The following is a 21,075-nucleotide window of genomic DNA, read 5'->3' as shown; positions in this document are numbered from 1 at the left end:
GTGCAGGACTGCGCTGTGTTTCGTTCTGTCATACATAGGGTCCCTATGAGTCGGAACTGACTCGATGGCAACAAGTTTGTGATAATTTGTTACAGCAGCAATACAAAACTAATATACCTTCCATCTGCTGACTGGATGTTGACAAGTAGGTAACCTTGAGCTCAATCAGCTGGCTCTTTAAATAGCAGAGTGGAACCAAGAGTCCACACCTCCTTATTTCTACTACCTGATGACACCAGCTGACTTTCCTTGACTAAAAGTACACTTCTCTAGTAGTAAATCACTGGTATTTTAGAGTTTATTTGTTACAGAAGTCTTAGTTTAGTGCTGCTTTAAGAGAAATACCACAAGTGGGTCGCTTTAACGAACAGAAATTTATTTTTTCAGTTTAGGAGGCTAGAAGTCTGAATTCAGGGCACCCGCTGTAGGGGAAGGTGCTGTCTCTGTCCTCTGTGGTTAAAATCCTTGTCTCTTTTTACTGTAGATACCTTGGTGATCATGTGGCATGTTTCTTCCCCTCCATTTGTGCTCACTTGTTTGCTTAATCTGCTTTTACATCTCAAAAAGAGATTGACTTAAAACTCAGAAACCAAAACTAAACCTACTGCTGTTGAGTCAATTCCAACTCATAGTGAGCCTGTAGAACAGAGTACAGATGCCCCATAGGGTTTCCAAAATTGTAAATCTTTACAGAAGCAAACTGCCACATCTTTCTCCCGAGGAGCAGCTGGTGGGTTTGAACCACCAACCTTCCAGTTAGCAGCTGAGTGCTTATACACTGTGCCACCAAGGCTTCTGACTTAAGACACACCCCACACTAATACTGCCTCATTAACAAAGAAAACCCATTCCCAAATGGGATTGTAACTACAAGTATAGGGGTTAGGATTTACAGTACCTTTTTAGGGGACATAATTCATAAGTTAGTGGTATTATAATTAATACACTCAAATACCAGGATCAGAAATAGAATCTGGGAATACTCCAGAGGACTCACCTGGAATTTGTGCATCCCATCCAAGCAACTCCTGTTGAATTATAAACTGCAACTACCACCTGGCCACTTTGGGTGTCTTGGCAAGGAGTTACGTCCTGGTAGAGGAAATTGATCCTGATCCCTTTTGACTAAAGAGCTTGTTGCCCAGCAGCTGGCAATACTGACAGTAGATACCTTCTAGCTGTCTGCACCTTCAAGGATTGTCCCATGGTCATGCGCCTTCCTGGAGTGACCCACATGCAATGACTTATCATCTTCACCTAACTTAGGACAACTGAAAAGGCCCCTGTGGGGTCAGCTGAAGGGGCCCTGGTGGCATAATGGTTAAGCGCTTGGCTGCTAACTGAAAGGTTGGCAGTTCAAACCCACCAGTCACTCTACAGGAGAAAGATGTGGTAATCTGCTTCAGTAAAGTCTACAGCCTTGGAATCCCTATGGGGTAGTTCTACTGTGTCCTATAGTGTCACTGAGTCAGACTCACCTTGACAGCAATGGGTTTCTGGGTTTGGGGGTCAGCTGAGGTCCAAAGGCACTCCTTAGAAAACATTCCACACAGTATGAAACTAAAAAAAAAAAAAAGATTTTTTTAACCAAAGATTTTTTTAATGAGCATGTATAGAGAACTAGCTATCCAGTTACTTTATACAGGTACTTTTAACTTTTAGAAAATATTTTAATAGTGTATTTTTAGTGAGCAAAGAGTTTGAGTACCATTAGTAAAACACATTAGTTTAAAAAATTCCATGTATTTTTTTTCTTCCTTTAAAATTTTCTCATGTTCAAAACTTTATATATTAGTAGACTCCACCACTACCAGTTGCCTTTGAGTCAATTCTGACTCATGGCTACCCCATGTGTGTTAGGGTAGAACTATACTCCATAGGGTTTTCAGTGGCTGATTTTTCTGAAGTAGATCGTCAACCCTTTGTTTAAATGTGCCTCTGGGTACACTCAAACCTCTAACCTTTCAGTTAGCGGCCAGTGCTTAATCATTTGGACCATCCAGGGACTATGTCCTATAACACACACATACATACTTACACTGGAGCATATAGTCAAATTTTTGCTGATGTTGTTGTTGCTATTAGGTGCCGTCAAGTCGGTTCTGACTCATAGTGACCCTGGGCACATCAGAACGAAACACCTCCTGGTCCTGCGCTATCCTCAAAATCGTTGTTATGCTTGAGCACATTGTTGCGGCCAATTAATCTCGTTGAGGGTCTTCCTCTTTTTTGATGACCCTCTACTTTACCAAGCACAATGTCCTTCTCCAGGGACTGATCCCTCCTGATAACATGTCCAAAGTATGTGAGACGAAGGCTCGCTATCCTTGCTTCTAAGGAGCATTCTGGCTCTACTTCTTCTAAGACAAGATTTGTTCATTCTTTTGTCAGTCCATGGTATATTCAATGTTCTTTGCCAACACCATGATTCAAAGGAGCCAATTCTTCTTTGGTCTTCCTTATTCATTGTCCAGCTTTCACATGAAAACACTATGGCTTGGATCAAGCGCACCTTTGTCTTCAAGGTGACGTCTTTGCTTTTTAACAATTTAAAGAGGTCTCTTGCAGCAGATTTGCCCAATGTGATGCGTCATTTCATTTCTTGATTGCTGCTTCCGTGGATGTTGATTGTGGATCCAAGTAAAATGAAATCCTTGACAACTTCAATCTTTTCTGTTTATCATATTGCTTATTTGTCCAGTTGTGAGGATTTTTGTTTTCTTGATGTTGAGGCGTAAGCCATACTGGAGGCTATAGTCTTTCATCAGTAAATTCAAGTCTTTGCTTTCAGCAAGGTTGTGTCATCTGCATAATGCAGGTTGTTAATGAGCCTTCCTGCAATCCTGATGCCATGTTCTTCATATTATCCAGCTTCTCTGATTTGCTCAGAATAGATTGAATAGGTATGGTGAAAGAATACAACCCTGACGCACACCTTTCCTGACTTTAAACCACGCAGTATCCCCTTGTTCTGTTCGAACGACTGCCTCTTGATCTATGTGCAGGTTCCTCATGAGCACGATTAAGTGTTCTGGAATTCCCATTCTTGGCAATGTTATCCATAATTTCTATGATCCACACAGCTGAATGCTGGTGATTTAAAAAACAAACCAAAACAAAACTTTAAGGAAAACTTCTACAGATGCCGTTTTCTTGGTTTTATTAAATTTGATAATTTGACAGGATTCATGTAGTCCCAATAATCGTTTAAATATTTGGGATTTGAGGAAGTCAGCATAAGTACTGAAGATGACTGAACTTAACAGTGTGATTCACATTTAAGCACAACCAAGTAAAATAAACTACAAGTAATATACAAGGACAACAAAGAATTTTGAGTTCTTTTCTAAGGAATTGATGGTATCCTTCAGTAGGTATGGCTGAGTATGCTTATGTCTTAATCTGGTTTTTGGTTTCTCTTCCTTTATTGTTCATCTTTTTTCCCCCGTCCCATGCTGTTCTACCAGTGTTCAAAGCTGAGATGTACTTTTCTTGCCTTGAGGATTTTATTACATTTTGCTGACAAAATCATTTTTGTATCTTTGATGGTCCAGCGCTCTTCCTAAATACAGATTTTTGGGGAGGTGTGGGGATGGGATTTTAAAGAGGCTGCTTCCCTCTAATACTGCCTTAAAAATGCTGCTAATTTATGGGAAAAGGCTTGTTAAATTCTGTTTTTTAATTGAAGTTATGCAGAATCACCATTCTGCACAGGTGTATAATGTTGCTTCTTTATACAGAAAGGCTAACTTATTGCTTGGAACTTGTAAAAACATGTCATAATACTTGATCAGATTGCAGGCTGGATCTGTACCTGCACTCGTCCCCTTGGTTGGGTGCCCATCTGCATAGTACAACCCACACAAACTGTGATGACCCTGTTATAATTTATAGACTTGTTCCAAATAAACTGGAATTTAAGCACTTTTTAAAAGTACAGTACTCATTATAAAGCCCTTAGGGTGTTTTAAAAGTCCAATATTCAAAATAATAGTTCGAAATAGTGTAAAAAATTAAGGTTGAGAAGGCATAGTAGGAGGGTTCAGCTTAAGCCTTGTTTCCCTATTAAATACAACTAAGGTATGACTCTAAACAATTGTGAGAGCTGACAAATAGCACCACCGCAAATTGAAGATTGTCACTCTAAAGTCAAAGGATCACAGAGCAAGTTTAAATACCTTTTAATTATTTGGATTTTTTTTTTAGAGGTAAAAATTGAAGTAAAAAAATTGAAAATAATTTTCCAAGTTTCATGTAGCTTTTTAGAAGGCTGTCTGTAAACCTGAACAGATTCACATGCATACACATGCATTTGTGAAAGAAAATCCTACAGTATCAATTTATATTGGAAATAAAGTTTGCATGTATGCACTGTAAAGGATCTTTCATTGATCCTATTTAAGGTACTGGTATAAAGATGTTGAAAAGTCAGTTTTTTTCATCAATACTGTCAAAATAATAATGTACAAATAAAATTATGAACTAATATTTTGGGAGCCATACAGGATTCTAAACAAGACAAATAACCAAAGTTAGTTTTTAGCAATAATGTGTATAATGTTCTGTGGCATCAATTTTTACAGTGAAAAACTGCCACTGGTTGTAAATTACTTACTCTCATAAGAATATACTCAAAGTCAAATGCCTCTTATACCCTCTATTGCAGAGAAGACAGTTCATATTTTTCTTATACTTGAATTTTTTCTTCCTCCAAATGATCGTATTGCCCAGTGCCAGATCAAAGGCAATTCTCATATATATATTTCAAAACTACAGCTATCTAGAGCTCAATGCCATCCTTTCTTTCATTTGCTGCTATCAAATTAGGCGGTAGAGAAGATTTGCAAAGTTATTTACAAAGGTAAGCACAGTGGGGAAAGTATTATATTCCATATGGTAATCTCTTAAAGTTATTTCTTTCTGGCTTCTATTTATCTCTACAAATAGTTAACTTCTCAGTGCCAAGTAGGTCACCCTCTTGTAAAAATATAAGTATACTATATCTAGACTATCACTGCTGATTTCTTACATCAATTGTGGAGTAAAGGGCATAACACAAATTCCTCCCCTCCCACCTCCACCTCCTGTGCGGGTCACCTAAGCCAGGTAAAACCATTAACTGAGGAAATTAAAAAAAAAAAAAAAATTACCACCAGCATAAATACCTTAAAAAATTCAATTTCGGTTAAGAACATGGACTAGATGTATTTTATGTAAACTATATTTGTACAGGAAAGTACTAATGTAAAAGTGTCCATGTTTCTGATAATGATTTCCACAACTCAAATATATAAAATCTGTTCCCTTCCATATGAAATTTAGGTTTTTATAGGTGCTGTTGTCATTAGCATAGGAATCTATTTAATAAACAATAAACAAAATGAGTCGGAAGTTTATCCTACAATTAATAAGTATTCAATTCTATAGAAAAATGCAAACATTACCTTTATTGTTTATATTTACATATGGTTCTGTAAACAAAGTTGGCAAGAACATCCTAAGAATTTTTATACATATTTATAAAAATTTCAAGAATATGATCCTTATCACTTCTAAAAAGTATACATTTTTAAGGGACTAAAAGCCAGTAAATGTAGAATTTGAAGGGGAAGAAAAAAACATTGACAACAGATTATTTGAATTTTCTTCTTCCCAAATATCTAAAGCATCACATGTACCACTGTTTTCAGGGTAGCTTGTGAAACCCAAAAATTCTGATTTTTCTTCACTAGTATGAAATAAGTCCAGTAAAGACTGCACTGGTGAACTACAAATTCTGTTTTCTTCTTGGGTAATACGAAATTCAGTTCTTTTCTTATCTAATTCCACGTTTGGTTCCAGATTTTCTTTTTTCTTTCTTCCTAATAATAATTTCACTTTCCGGTGGATTTTACCAGGAGGTAAACTATCCATATTCTTGAGGTTACATTCACTGGATTCCCCAGGAGGGTTATGGGATGGAGTCTTTGCTTGAATTGTTAGGTGCTCTTGTGAACTGTTGGTTGCTGTCAGACCAGAATCGTGACCAAATATTGAGTTAAGGTCCTTTACCATCAGATCCTTTGCTGGAAAAAGTACAATATCTGACTTTTGTTTCAGTTGAGATGCACTATTATCCTTACTGAAATTGGAAACTTGTATAGGTGTCTGTAGTCTACATTGACAGCAATTCACCTTTAGTTCTTCCAAATTACTTTCATTTATAATTAACTTATTTTCAGAAACATCAAGAATACATTCTTGTTTATTTTTATGTGAAGGCAGGTTTGTGTTTGTAAAATTCTGTTTAATGTCATTTTCAGCTGTATTTAATATGGGACATTTATCAGTCTTTTTCTCATAGAGTCCTCTTGGTTCACTTGAAGGGCAGGTGGTGGGTTCTGAAATAAACACAAGCTCTTGTTCAGCTTCCTGGGTTTCTTTATACAGGAAATTCTGCTCGATTGCCTGTATATTATTATTTTCCCTGAAGTCCTTCTGAGGAATATGCGGCAATTCTAGTTGTTCTTTTAGTTCAGTCTTCTTAAGGACATTTGTAGTAAGAGGAGAAAGGGATCCAACACTGTATTTTATTCTTCATAGTGGGAAAAAAAGAAAGAATTAAAATAATCGCTATCAAAATAAATTTCAGTAGTTAGAAAAAATTAAATCAGTAAAATTATCTTTTAAACTATTTCACAAACTTATGTAGCTTACCAAACATTACAAAAGTACAGAAATCTTAACATTTTGCCAAATTTACTTCAGATGTTTTTGAAGTGATAAAACTTTACACATATAACTGAAAATCCTAGGATACCCTTTCTCATCTGCATTCTTCCCCTTCCCTCACAGAGGTAACCAATACCTGGATTTGGTGTTTAAAACTACTTTCAATTATGTAAATCAAAGAAAGATGACAGTAAAGTGATTGAGATCTGCTACCAATTCTGTTTTCATTATCTTGAAATATTTTGTAATTCCTGTGCTCTGATTTACACTAAAGCTTGTCTCCTCATTTTACACAGCAATGTAAAGAATGGTTATTTTGGGGGAAAATTGAGGCAGAAACATTTTTTATTTATATTTAATTTTAAATATTTAATATCAAAGTAAGCTGGAAACTTAGTAACTGTTCTTCTAGAGATGAATAATTAGTAATACTTAAGTTTCACACACATATTTGATGTGAAACCCTTTTCTTCCTGGAGCATCTTGATATCCTTTGGATGCTAGTTTGTATTAGACAATCCTAGATTATATATGGATAGAAAGAAAGTTAACAGCTCACCAATTATATTTTATATTACACATGTCAAAGATAACAATGAGAAATATAGAACTCCACCTGCCTCTTCAAGCAGAATGGTTCCTTTTATACTGTTTTGTTTATACTTTCATTTATGGATTTCCTTTGAACAAATGTTGGTGGGGGGGATGGAAAAACACTAATCCAACACTGTTCTCTCCTTTTAAGTCCAGAGAAGCCTAGGTGACTTGCCAACAGAGGTAAAAACAGTGCAGATAATAAATTAAGGATAATTAAGATAAGTGATTAAGCAAGATTCAGCTTATAAATATAAATAATATTTTGAAATTTTGCTGAAGACTGTTTTTAGGGAATTTTCAATTCTTATAGTAGCCAACATAGTTTTACTAGTTGGAAATATGCCTCGTCTCCAAATGCCGTATTATTAAATCAGTCATGAACAACCAATCTGAATGTTACAGAAATTTGAGGTTTAAAAATTATTCTACATAGATCTAGCCAAAAAGCTTTCTAGTTATTTTCCAGAAGCTGTATCTTGGTATCATATTTTCTAATCATCTTTATGTCTTAAGATTTAACGTAAAGACATTAAGAACTGAATAACCTAGTCGGCTATCATCAACTCTAGGGTATATCCATATGAAAGCATTTCTTACTCTTATTTTAGATTTATGGGAATAACCTAACCAGTACCATTTTGTCAATGTGCAGTTGTACACTGAACACAATTATCCACACATAAAAGTCCTGTCAGTACCTTTAGTAAGTTTTACTGCAAAGAGTTTAAGGAGAGACATTTAGTGAAAATATAAAGAAGACTATGAAATGAGAGGCAAGTGGCAAAAGGTTTTTTAAAACCTCTTTTCTAAAAATTTTATGAGCCTTTTTAGCCTGAGTAGATGGTTAACTTTATCATTCTAGACTAGGGGTTGACAAACTATAGCCCACAGGCCAAATCCAGCCTGCTGTCTATTTTTCTAAATAAAGTTTTACTAGAACACAGCCACATATTGTCTGTGGCTGCTCTCATACTATAATGGAAAAGTTCAGCAGTTGCAACAGAGACCTATGTCTCATAAAGCCTAAAATATTTACTATCTGGCTCTTTACAGAAAAGGTTTGCCCACTCCTGTTCTAAACTATATTATTGTCAAGGAGACCTTAAAAGTAATCTAAAGCAAGCACTTTTGGTAATCGGGTGGGGCAAAGAGGGAAGAAATAATTAGTTCTGAACCATGTTTACATTCTGATAATACATATTCCTTCTAAGAAGAGCAAATTCTTATTTTTAGTTTAATAAACAGATTAATATTTTAGTGAATCTTTAAACTTATATTGCTAAATTACCTTTTCTTTTTAGGTGTGTCTCTTTCATATTCCACAAAGTCAAAAACTAACTTAGATACGATATCATCAACAACTTGATATTGGTTGCTCTGTGCAAAGTTTCTGTGTTGTTCACATAGAAGATGCTAAAATAAAATATAAAAACATATAACTATATTTTAAAAAACCAATATATGTCTTTTTGTTCAGGTTTCCTAACATTTCCAGGCCTCTAAAATTAGTTTTCCAATAACTATTCCAATGAAAATATCCTTTACTTGACTTTAAAAGATGCTAAGAAATAAAAAATAACAACTCTGAGAAATCACTAAAAGTGTTTTAATTTTCACAGCCTTTTCACTGTTCAGTGAGAAAAGTCAAGTACTAACTAACCTGTGGTTACAATGGAGCTGAAAAAAATGAGTTTTATCAGAAAATGAAGATAATGATGAGAAAAAATAACAGTAACATCTAGCACTTAATGTGTGCTACTATTTTTAGAAAGCATTTTTCCCTCTACTATATTTTATCCTTACACAATTACCACTAAGTAAGTAGGGCAGGGCTAATAAAATATTGAGTGAAATATACTTTAATACACAAGAATCCAAAACATACAGGAACCTAGAAAACAGATTAAACAAGCAAACGAACCACACTGAATGCTGTATAAAAACAAGAAAAAATTCTTACTTGAAGAACATATTTATGAATGAGCAAATAAATGATCTCAATTAACTAGTGCTTCACAATAGACTGTACAGAAGTTATTCTCAATCTTAAGAGTAGTCAAGAACAAAAGTAAACAAGTTCACAGTTCATCGGGATAAAACTCTGAGGAAACACAATTCCCTCTGAATGGGTGAAATGTCCAAACTAGATCCTGTCATTTGTTTGCTTATCAAGGAATTATATCTACAAGCTTGTATCAAGATGACCATGGAAAACCTCATTTCTATTTCCCTAGCATCACATAATTCTAAGTTTTGATGACTGGATTATATTTCCCAAAACTAAACTCTCCAATGGTCACAAAAAGGTCTCCACAACATTCTGGAATACATCTGACCTTACTTTCAAAATAATTTACCGTGTATAAATTTTATATGTCCAGTACTGTTAAACAAATGAAAAATGATTAAAATTTTTTTAAAAAAACAAATCTATATTTGCATTCAGTTTATTCACATTTTTGGAAGGGAAAAATGTTAATAAAGTAAAACCTCCAACTTTTGTGTGGTTCCCTTCTACCTTCACCTGGCTCTCAGTCATTCATTAGATTATGATTTAAATGTCACTTCCTCAGCTGGGCCTTCTATGACCCTTATTCTAGGTTAAGAAACCACATTATTACCACTGCACCTTGTACTTCCACTTTTTTGACACTCATCACACTTGCAAATAAATGATATCTATTTTCTCTGCCAGATCATAAGATAGATCTACGCTGTTGTTGCTTTATTTCCAGTATTCAAATATATTTCTTAAATAAATGCCTTGATTATAGGTAGAACCAAATCAGTGTGAAATGTAAGACTCAATAAACAATATTTATTCTTAGTGACTAAGAATATACATGTAAGTGAAAAGTGTACAAAACATTTAAAAATACCAATCCGAACGTCTAGCTTTGCTAATTTTCCTTTTTTGTGGCAACAAGTGGCCAAGTTTTTCATTTTGTATCCCCAACATTTTCTGAGTATCAGATTAGGATCATAAAACTGATATTCAGGAAAACATCCATTCTAAATTGTTTGCTGCTATAACAGCAAAGTAACATTTCAGGACCAATCTATAGTTTCAATTTTCAAAATGATTTTTGAAAAAAGAAAATATTTCTGAGATATTTTAGCTTCTGATTAAAAACAAATTTTAACTGTTACCCATATTTCTATTTTTCGTTTATTATGTAAGCAAAACACAGAAAAAGTACTACTGTCTTTTGGGTTATAAAACAAATGTCAACTAATAGTCTGAAAACAGAGATAGTTTATGAAATCAGGTATTTTAAAATATTACTCTTTGTCCTTAGCTTTCCCACCATCTTCTACCAAAACCAAACACCACAACAAACCTCCCTACTATTTTAAATATTAATAATTCAAATAATAGCAGTTAACATTTATTAAAAACTTACTAAGTGCCAGGCACTGTCCAAAGTCACACAGACAGGAAGCCAGGATTCAAACCCAAGCAGCATGGATCTTGCTCTTTTAATTAGCTTACAAACTGTAATAGCTCTCATCTTTAAAATTTCTCTCTTGATCCCAAATACCCTTTCAACTATTGTATTTCTCTTTCTGCTACCTCAAAGAATTCTCTTCACTTTCTTCTCCTCTCATTAGTAAATGACAAACCTGCTCAGGCCTATTTTAGAGTCATTCTTGACTCATCACTTCTGTCATTCCCCATATTCAATTCACTGGCAAATCCTCTTAGCCCCACCTTTAAGATACATACACAATCTGGCCATTCTGTCACCACCAGGCCTCCATTAGCTGTTCTCTGATCTCATCAATCACTTTATCTTAAGGCTTTTGCACTTGCTGTTCCCTTTGCCTGGAATGCTGCTCCCTCAGATATAAATAAGTCTTGTTATCTCACTTCTTCCAGTTCTCCAATTCAAATGGCACCGTATCAGTTAGGTACTCCTTGTCTAGTCTAAACAAATAGCAACATCTCCATTCCAGGTTTATGTTTTGTCATACCAATTATGTAACATTCCCTATGTACATTTTATGTTTTTGTCCTGTGGTTACCTTTCTACCCCCCTCCTTACAATGTAGTCTTCATAAGGACAAGGAATTGATTTGTTAAATGCTGTTCATGCAGAAGTGACTGGTACATAGTAGGGTTCTTAAATTTTAAAATATTTCTACCAAAGACAACGAAAACTACTTATAAAATTATAAACCACAGTCTGAAGAATAAGCTAAATTTAAACAGCAAACACTACTTATGGTTTTAGAAACATCAATCCCCTAAATATAAAATCACATTTACAGTTTCGAGATCTTCATATTTCTGTAAGCAACATTCACAATATCCTTTTTTTTTCTTCTCTTTCAGATGGAGCTGAATTGGCGTTCCATCGTGTTTATCACCATCTGTTTGGATTCTGATAACAGAGATATATGGTAAAGGAATTAACTACTAAACATAAGGAATACTTTGTAAAATTTATATAATCTGAAGTAATTTGATTAGAGATTTTCTTAGCAAATAAACATTTTTAAGAATCAAAGAATGTAAATTTTTAAAATTTAAGAATTGTAAAGATATCTAGAGAGTATTTCAGATCTCTTAAGAGAAACAACACATTATTATTTTCAAGTACCTCCCGTGCCTCTATCTAAAGTGCCCAAACTTGACATACTTAAAACAGATTCAGATTTCAAACCTTGCATAAGGCAATAAAAATACACAAAAGGAAAATTAACCAGAATAGTGATTAGGGACAGATACACAGCCACATACACATAACACCATGGTGTAAAATGTATTATTTTAAATGCTTGCTTAAAAAGATAAAAAAAAATTACTTGAGATGATATTCTGAATAATATTCCTTCTAAAAGTAAAGATTCAAACCAACCTCAGTTTAACATGAGTTTGCTTTTGGATACTAGGTGGCTTATCCACATCAAATGGACTGCAGGGCTTCTGGATAGAATAATTTATAAAAGGCATGTTGGTCAACTGAAGATAAAATGGTCTATAAAATCTAAAAAAATAAAAAGACAAATACATGAGATTCTCTATGATGAAAAGAAACAAGTTTTAGTCATATAATTCAACTGGAATCTGAAATAACAGAAATCAGTTAGGCTTCCCTTCTAACAGCCAATTTCTAGGCCTGATTTTGAATTGTATTTTTGTTCACAGTAACACATTTCTTAAAAAGAAGCATTCAACACACCTTTGGCACTTCAGTAGTACCCAAAAGAATCAGCCACACATTTAAAATGTTTGAGAAAGTAAAGTCAAGAGAAATTTTTCCCATGCCAAACTATTTTATTTGTATCTATAATCTTCATTAAGATTGTCCTACAAACATATGTTTCAGAGTGATGATATACTTTTGGAAAACTACCAAATTATGTGCTATACTCAGATTTTGTATTTCTGAATTGTTGTCGTTAGGCGATATACTGAGTTGACTCTGACTCATACCGACCCCATGTGACAGAGTACAACTGCCTCATGGGATTTTTTAATCTTTATGGCAAGAGAGCTGCTGGGTGGGTTCAAACTGCCAACCTCTTTGTTAACAGCTGAGCACTTAACCACTGTGCGATCAGGGCTCCTTGTATTTCCAAATTAAAAAAAAAAAACAATCTCGTTGCCATTGATTCGATTCCGACTCATAGCAAACCTTAGGACAGAGCGGAACTGCCCCATAGAATTTCCAAGGAGCGTCTAGTGGATTTGAAATGCCGACCCTTTGGTCAGCAGCCGTACCACTTAACCACTACACCACGAGGGTTTCCGTTATTTCCAAATAGTACCTAATAATTTCTCTTTTTCACAAATGTGGGAGGAACCTATAAGTAGTAGTTCTAAATTGTATGGTACTGCATTTGGCCAGAAAATGGTTATTTGAGATACATACTAAAAATGAGTTGTTTCCATTATTTCTCTAAAGTGGGTATTTCAAAGAAATATTGTCTACAACATACTGAAACTAAATTTGATCCTTGAGTCCAAATTAAGTAATGCTATTTTCTGTAACTTGTGCCACATGCACATTAATATAATATAAATCTAGCATCCAAAAAAACAAACCAAACCCACTGCCGTCAAGTCGATTTTGACTCCTAGTGACCCTACAGGGCTGAGAAGAACTGCCCCATAGGGTTTCCAAGGAGCGGGTGGTGTATTCAAACTACTGATCTTTTGGTCAGCAGCCTAGTTCTTAACCACTGCACTACCAGGGCTCCAAATCTAGCATAAAGGTACCTAATTAGTTAGGAGACTTTCCCCTTTAGTATTGCACTTAAATTATACAGAAGAGACTTATACTTACCGGCACATATCTTCTACCTTTACAAAAGGCTTTTTGAGTCTACCTGCTTAAAAAAATACAAAACAAGATATTAAGTACTTGTAAACATAGGATTCTTATTTTATTTTACTTTTAAAAATCCTCTAGTCAAGAAAAACCTAAGTATCCATTTCAAAATTTTAAACCTCAGGGGAAGTGTTTGCCAATATCCCCCATTTCTAAAAATAACAAAAGCTGTTTACATTCTGAGATTCTTAAACTGAACGGAGCCTTCACAGAATGCAGGAAGATCTATTAAAGAGGAAAAAAATTCCACTTTTATTTTCACTAGCCCCTAACTGAAATTTAATATTTCCTCCAATTATGAATATAAGCAACAAAACACATTATTATCAGTAACTTTGATACCAATAGAAAGAGACATTTTTATATTATATTCATTATTGCAGATATCTCAAAGCATCAACATGCTCATCACTTCAAAATTACATAATAATTAGAATCACTGCTAGAACTTGTATTTAATGTGATGATAAAGAAACATTTATATCACTATATAACAACAATATATATTTTTATAACTGCATTTTGGTAATTGGTTTTCTTGGTAATTCAGTGATTTTATTGTATGCTTTTTAAAACATTATTCTGAGGAGGGGTCCACAAGCTTCACCTGACTGCCACAGGCGTCATCCATATTACAGAAAAAGGTTACGAATTTTTGAATAAATCACTTACAGGGTTTCTTTACATGATTTTTAATATGATTTATACGATTTGTTCTATTTTCTAAAAGCAAACCAAACATGTTTACGGATATCGAAATACTTACTTCTTGTTTTCTGAGTACAAACTCTTTTCCCCTTTTAAAAAAAAAAAAGATTCAGTGAAAATACTGGGTTTGAAAGTACCATGTCTAACAGCAACTGCAATTTCAATATCCTCAAGATAAAAACAATTATATAGAAAAATGCCATATAAGCAGTGATTATTTTTTATGGAAAAAAATTGTTTTTAAAAATCAACTCAACCAAACAAGTTAAACTATCATAAATATATACATATATATTTGTGGATTTCTCTATTTTTCCTTTCAGTTCTACCAGTTTTTGATTTGTGTATTTTGAAGCTTGCTGTTAGGTGTGTACACATTTAGTATTTTTATATCTTCTTGGTGAATTGACTCTTGTCATTGTGTAAGGTCCCTCTCAGTTCCTGGTAATATTCCTTAGTCTGAAATCCACTTTGTCTGGTATTAATATAGCCAATCTGGCTTTCTTTTGATTAGTGTTTGCATAGTTTATCTTTTTACATCCTTCTACCTTTAACATAGGCTTCATATTAAAATGAGTTTCTTGTACAGTATTTGATTATCTTCTTTTAAGTATGGCAATCTCTGTCTTTTCATTAGTATGTTTAATTGATTTATACTTAATGGAATTGTTGATACAGTTGGATTCAGACCTACCAATTTACTGTTAAATTTCTGTTGATCCCCTCTGTGTTTTATTCCATTTTCCCCTTTCCTGCTTTTTTTGGATTATTTGAAGATTTATCTATTGGCTCTTTGCCTCTGTTTTTTGTTTGGTTGATCTGTTTTGCTTAATAGTTGCTATGGGATTTGCAATATACATACATAGCCTTTCACAATCTACTTAAAATTAATATTTCACTCTCTTCAAGAAAACCAGTAGCCTTACAAGTATTTTAGGCACTTTTTAAAATTAGTTTAAAAATTAAAGAAAGACATACCACATCTCTCATGGAAGTGCTTGACTTCTTGAGTAAATACAACTCTTTTTTCTTTTGTTCAATGTAGTATCTAATGTCTTTATTAAAAGAAAGAAGGGTTTAAGATTAGCATTTTTAGCCTTGGGAGTGAAACACTGCTATTCTCTTACAGTTGTAGTAAATTAGATGAAGGAATTATCATTACAAGTATCCCCTGAGATCAGAATTCTCACTGTGTAAGGTGAGGAACCGAGAGACAGAGATGGGTACTTACAAAAAATATTTTAAGAAAAAAAAATTATAAAATCCTTACCATCAATATGAAGAATTTTTACTCCCCATGATAAGGCATTTGATAATATACTATTTGAAGGAATAAAATCCTATAAAAAAAACAAAATAAAGTTTGGTAGTTTTTATAGAAAATCACTATTTTAAATGAGATAAATTTAAAAATCACTCAATTATTTGATGCTTAATGTCACAGAGGCTGTTATTCAGAACAGATCCTATAGAGTTACAATAGTAAGGAGGACATTAAATTTTTTTTTAGAATTTCTAAAATCAGTCCTGCTTACTAGTCTCAAGTTCTTGACAATTTACTGTACAACATAGGGCATATTTTAAGGAGTTATTTCGTCACCACAACTGGACTAAAGCAAAGCTAAGAAGTTTCCTGAATACACCCAAATACTTCGAGGGACACAGTAGTAGGACAAGGGTCTGGGGACCATGGTTTTCAGATGACATGTAGGTCAACTGGCATAACAAACTTAATTAAGAAAATGTTCTGCATCCCACTTTGGTGAGTGGCGTCTGGAGTCTTAAAAGCTAGCGAGCAGCCATCTAAGATGCATCAATTGGTCCCAACCCACCTGGAGTTAAGGAGAATAAAGAACACCATGGACACAAAGAAGGTATTAGCCCAAGAGACACAAAGGGCCACATAAATCAGACTTCATCAACTTTGAGACCAGAAGAACTAGATGGTGCCCGCTACCACCAATGACCGCCCTGACAGGGAACACAACAGAGAGTCCCTCACACAGCAGGAGAAAAGTAGGGTGCGGAACTCAAATTCTAGTAAAAAGACCAGACTTGGTGGTTTGTTTGAGACTGGAGGGATACCGGAAGACGTGAACCCCGGGCTCTCTGTTAGCCCAGAATTGAAACCATTCCCAAAGCCAACTCTTCAGACAAAGATTAGACTGGACTGTGGGACATAAAATGATACTCACGAAGAGTGTGCTTCTTAGCTCAAGTACATACATGAGACTAAATGGGCAGCTCCTGTCCGGAGGCAAGATGGGAAGGCAGAGAGGGTCAGGAGCTGGTTGAATGGACACAGGAAATTCAGGGTGGAAAGGAGGGGTGAGCTGTCACAGTATAGGGAGAGCAACTAGGCTCACATATGTATAAATTTTTGTATGAGAAACTAACTTGAATTATAAACTTTCACTTAAAGCACAACAATGAAGGAAAAAAAATTATTTCATTTAAAAATACAAAAACACAAAAAGCCTCAGTAGTCTCCAGTAATATTTTAAAAGGCCACAAGATGGAGATGTTTCTCCATGAAAGTTTAGGCTTTTCCTATAAAAATGCGAAAAGGAAGTTTTCAAAAGCATCTCTAATTTCCACTTGAGTTTTTAATAGCAGAATATACAGTGTGAATTTTTAAAGTTCCAACTTACATGGTCCTTGATAGCTTTTTCAACTAGTAATTTTCCTCTGCTTAAACACACCTATAAAAAGACCAAAAAACAAACATTAAAAAAAGTTAAAAGTTATAGTACTTTATTGGAGAACCGATTAAAAAGATAAAATAGCTAAATAATATATTTTATTTCTACAACTCTTAATGGCTATCAATACAACAAGTATATGGAGAAAAGTGATTTATTTAAGGTCTTTATAATAAGATCTATTAAAAAGTTTGTTTCATTATTTTTTAGTGCAGCAACTAAACTCAACAGAAAGAACCCCAAGAGATCGATTTGATAACAAATTCTATTCTACATGAAAATAAAATAGCAAAGTTCTACTGGAATTTTGTGCCTATAAATAAATAGCTTACATTTTAGTCTACTACCAAACTGAAGATTTAAGAATGTGAACAGCTAAACTTTATACACTGTTTTTGCATGGTATTATGCTTTTTAAATAAAAATACTATAAAAAAAACAGTTGAAAGGCTATGAGCAACAATGAATTTGAAACTAATCATTGGTGTACAGCCTCCTTGCTCCAGAAGAGCATTCACTGAAGGACTAAATAGTCTTTTCTCCCTCTTTGACTTTTTCCCCCTTCTTTCTATTATGTATTTCTCTTTTTTAAAGTGCTTTCACTTATGTAACTCATTTCTTCCATTCGTTTCCTTCTCATTTTCCCTACTTCCCAAACGGCTATAATATATTAAGTTGAGGATGATAACTTTAAAAAGCCAATTACACTTCAATCTAAAAAGAAGATAAATTAATAAACATTTCATTTCAATCTCTTTCCCTCTGCACACCCAACTGAATCAATTTAATTTATCCTTTCATGTGTCTTCCAATGCATTGGCAATAGAGTGGGAGGGATGTAGTGTCAATAATTTTGGACAGGGGTTGACAAACATTTTGCTGTAAAAGGCTAGACAGTACACATTATAGGTTTTGTACACCATACGGTCTCTGTAGCAACTATTCAATCCTACCTTTGTAGTAGCCACAGACAATATATAAATGAATAGATGTGGTTGTGTTCCAATAAGACTTTATTTATGGACAATGAAATCTGAATTTCATAAAATTTCCACATTTCACAAAATAGTCTTTTTTCTCCACCAGTGAAAATGTAAAACCCATGCTTAGCCTGTACAAATGGGCTAGATTTGGCCAGTAGGCCACAGTTTACTCACCCTTTCTCTGAAATAGGAAGTTTGTTTCTTCTTTAAAACAATGATGTGCTTTAACTTTTTAGCTGTAAGTTACTCTAAAAATTAAAAGACATCTCTAAGTGCATACAGGGTATGACTATATAAGTAATACGAGAAAATATTTACCTTTCTATAAGACAGCAACTTATTAATGATTGGAAAACCATACACGATATAGATACTGTTCTCCCTAAATGAACTATGCTGCTAGCCTCCTCTTGAAAATCAAGAGATCCTTAAGTTGGCAGTCTTTCTGAGAACCTCAAAGCATATTTAAGATACTTACTGAGTCTGGAGATTTAAATGAGCTTCCATCATGGCTGGGATGAGGTGAAGTGGTTTCTGCAGTATACGCAGATTCTGGACTTGGTACAGGAGAAATTCGACCCAAAGTTTGTGCAAATTTAGCTTCCTTTTTATTTGAAATAAGATAACTGATATCTTTGCTGAGAAATTCTTCAACTCGCTAGAGAAAAAGTATTTTTAAGTAAGATAAAAACCATAAATTGCTTCATATGCTAGGCAGAGTATAAAACTTCAGTTAATTTGACTGAATATCTTATAAATTGGTGATTTTTATACTGTGTTCTTCCGAACCTTGAGTGCTGAGGAAGTGCAATGGGAGTTCTAACAACACGACAGCAAGTACTAGACACTATTTTTAAGTACTTCATATACTTTAATTAACTTAATTCACGTAACAACCCTATGATACTAATAATATCGCAGAATACTGAGGCACAGAAAAGTTAAGTGATTTGCAACAACAGTAAGTATAAAAGTAAGTAACAGAATCTGAATATAGTTATTCTGACTCACATGTATGCTCTGAAGCGGCACTTTATGCAATAATGGAAATGTTCTTTATCTACACTGTCCAGTATAGTTGCAACTTGTCACGTGTAGCTAAGCAGATGTAATGTGGCTAGTGTGACTGAGCAACTGAATTTTAGATTTCATTTAATTATAATTTAATCTAGTTAATTACATTTAAATAGCTTCATGTGGTTAGTGGCTACCATATCTTTCAGCACAACTCTTAAGTCATTAACTATAGCATCTGCCAGAGGGCATCTTTGCCCTTATCATTGTAAGATTGTTTGAAAAGAATTTCCCTACTAAAATGTTTGAAAACCACTGTTTAAATGTCTGAATTTATCCTCATGTGCTAAAGTCAGTGTTGTTGAAGATCACTGTCATCCAGAGGCAGGAAAAATTAAACTAAGTAGAATACTAGTAAACATTAACTATGTATAAAAACCAAAGACTTCTAAAAATACTTTAAACAGCTATATCTAATTTCTCCATTATATCACAATATAAATAGGGAAAATAAAATGAAACAAATTGTGTAATAGATAAGTTAACTTCATGTAAGCATTGAACAGATATTGCTGCTGAGACTAATGGCCCCCTATGTAAGTGCAAATCACTACTTCCTTTTTTTCTGACCAACATTCACTTTCTCTGACCAGCAAATAAGAATCCACATTTATTTATTCCAGGTATTGCAAACTCAAATGCACAGAAGCGCCAGGTAGGAATATAAATGAGTGAAAGAATTTACACAGCAAATACTTTCTTCATTTTCATACACTGCCAGAGATTCCAGTTTTTCAAGGGAAGCCCAGTGTCCTGGTCAATAATTAAAATTAAAATACCTCTACCACCACCTGTGGTGCAGTAGTTAAGAGCTCAGATTGCCAACCAAAAGGTTGGCAGTTCGAATCCACCAGCTGCTCCTTGGAAAACCTATGGGGCAGTTCTACTCTTTACTATAAGGTCACTATGAGTCAGAATCAGCTCCACAGCAATGGATTTGGTTTGATTTGGGTACCGCCACAACACTGTGAGAACCAAACCCATTCACAGGCTTCCAGTGTGGTGGTGGTGGTGGTAGTTGTCCTTGATTGATTCTGACTCATGGTGACCCCATGTGTCGTGTCTGATTTATACTCTGAGTCTCTTGTGCTCACTTGTAAAAGTTCTAGATCCCACTTGAGTATTTAGACAAAACTGTTTATATAATGAACCTAAATGTGATTGGTTTCATGTCCTTCTTAGGTACTATTTGTTGTTGTTAGGTGCTGTCCACTTGGTTCCGACTTACTGCAAACCTATGTACAACAGAAGGAAACACTGCCCGCTCCTGCGCCATCCTCACAATATATTGTTATGCTTGAGACCCAGTGTTGCAGCCACTCTGTCAAACCATCTCGTTAAGGGTCTTCCTCTTTTTCGCTGACTCTCTGCTTTACCAAGCATGATGTCCTTCTCTGATCCTTCCTGATAACATGTCCAAAATATGTGAGACAAAGTCTCGCCATCCTTGCTTCTAAGGAGCATTCTGATTGTACTTCTTCCAAGACAGATTTGTTCATTCTTTGGGCAGTCCATAGTATATTCAATATTCTTCACCAACACCATAGTTCAAAGGCATCAATTCTTCTTTGGTCTTCCTTATTCATTGTCCAGCATTCATATAAATATGAGGCAACTGAAAACACCATGGCTTAGGTCAGGCACACTTTAGTCCTTAAGTGACATTTTTGCTTTTGCACAATTTAAAGAGGTCTTTTGCACCAGACTTGTCCAAAACAATGTGTTGTTTGATTTCTTGACCTCTGTTTCCATGGGTACTGATTGTGGATCCAAGTAAAATGAAATTTTTGACAATGTCAATCTTTTCTCCATTTATCATGATGTTGCTTATTGGTCCAGTTGTGAGGATTTTTGTTTTCTTTATGTTGGGGTGTAATCCATACTGAAGGCTGCAGTCTTTGATCTTCATCAGTAAGTGCTTCAAGTCCTCTTCACTTTCAGCAAGCAAGGTTCTGTCATCTG

General features: G+C 34.6%; 1 protein-coding gene across 3 annotated transcripts in view; it reads right to left on the bottom strand.

Annotated features, from left to right (window-relative positions):
- Positions 1–5,259: 5,259 nt before the first annotated feature.
- Positions 5,260–21,075, bottom strand: part of DBF4 (DBF4-CDC7 kinase regulatory subunit) — a 24,488-nt gene continuing 8,672 nt past the window's right edge. Inside the window, exons 3-12 of one of the 3 annotated variants that reach the window (XM_004381497.2) lie at positions 18,518–18,697; positions 17,006–17,056; positions 15,625–15,694; positions 15,333–15,409; positions 14,413–14,443; positions 13,602–13,647; positions 12,171–12,299; positions 11,579–11,693; positions 8,597–8,721; positions 5,264–6,574 (exon numbers count right to left, since the gene is read on the bottom strand). In XM_004381497.2, the coding sequence (XP_004381554.1) occupies positions 5,578–6,574; positions 8,597–8,721; positions 11,579–11,693; positions 12,171–12,299; positions 13,602–13,647; positions 14,413–14,443; positions 15,333–15,409; positions 15,625–15,694; positions 17,006–17,056; positions 18,518–18,697 (1,821 nt within the window). In that variant the 3' untranslated portion in view covers positions 5,264–5,577. Of the gene's footprint in view, positions 6,575–8,596; positions 8,722–11,578; positions 11,694–12,170; positions 12,300–13,601; positions 13,648–14,412; positions 14,444–15,332; positions 15,410–15,624; positions 15,695–17,005; positions 17,057–18,517; positions 18,698–21,075 lie in introns of those variants that run through there. The other 2 variants (XM_023736066.1, XM_023736067.1) reach the window with 2 other exon arrangements.

This window comes from Trichechus manatus, unplaced genomic scaffold (assembly GCF_000243295.1).
Source record: "Trichechus manatus latirostris isolate Lorelei unplaced genomic scaffold, TriManLat1.0 scaffold00085, whole genome shotgun sequence".
Lineage (NCBI taxonomy): Eukaryota > Metazoa > Chordata > Mammalia > Sirenia > Trichechidae > Trichechus > Trichechus manatus.
The sequence above is the reverse complement of the archived record's forward strand: the minus strand, read 5'-3'. Positions and strand labels throughout refer to the sequence as shown.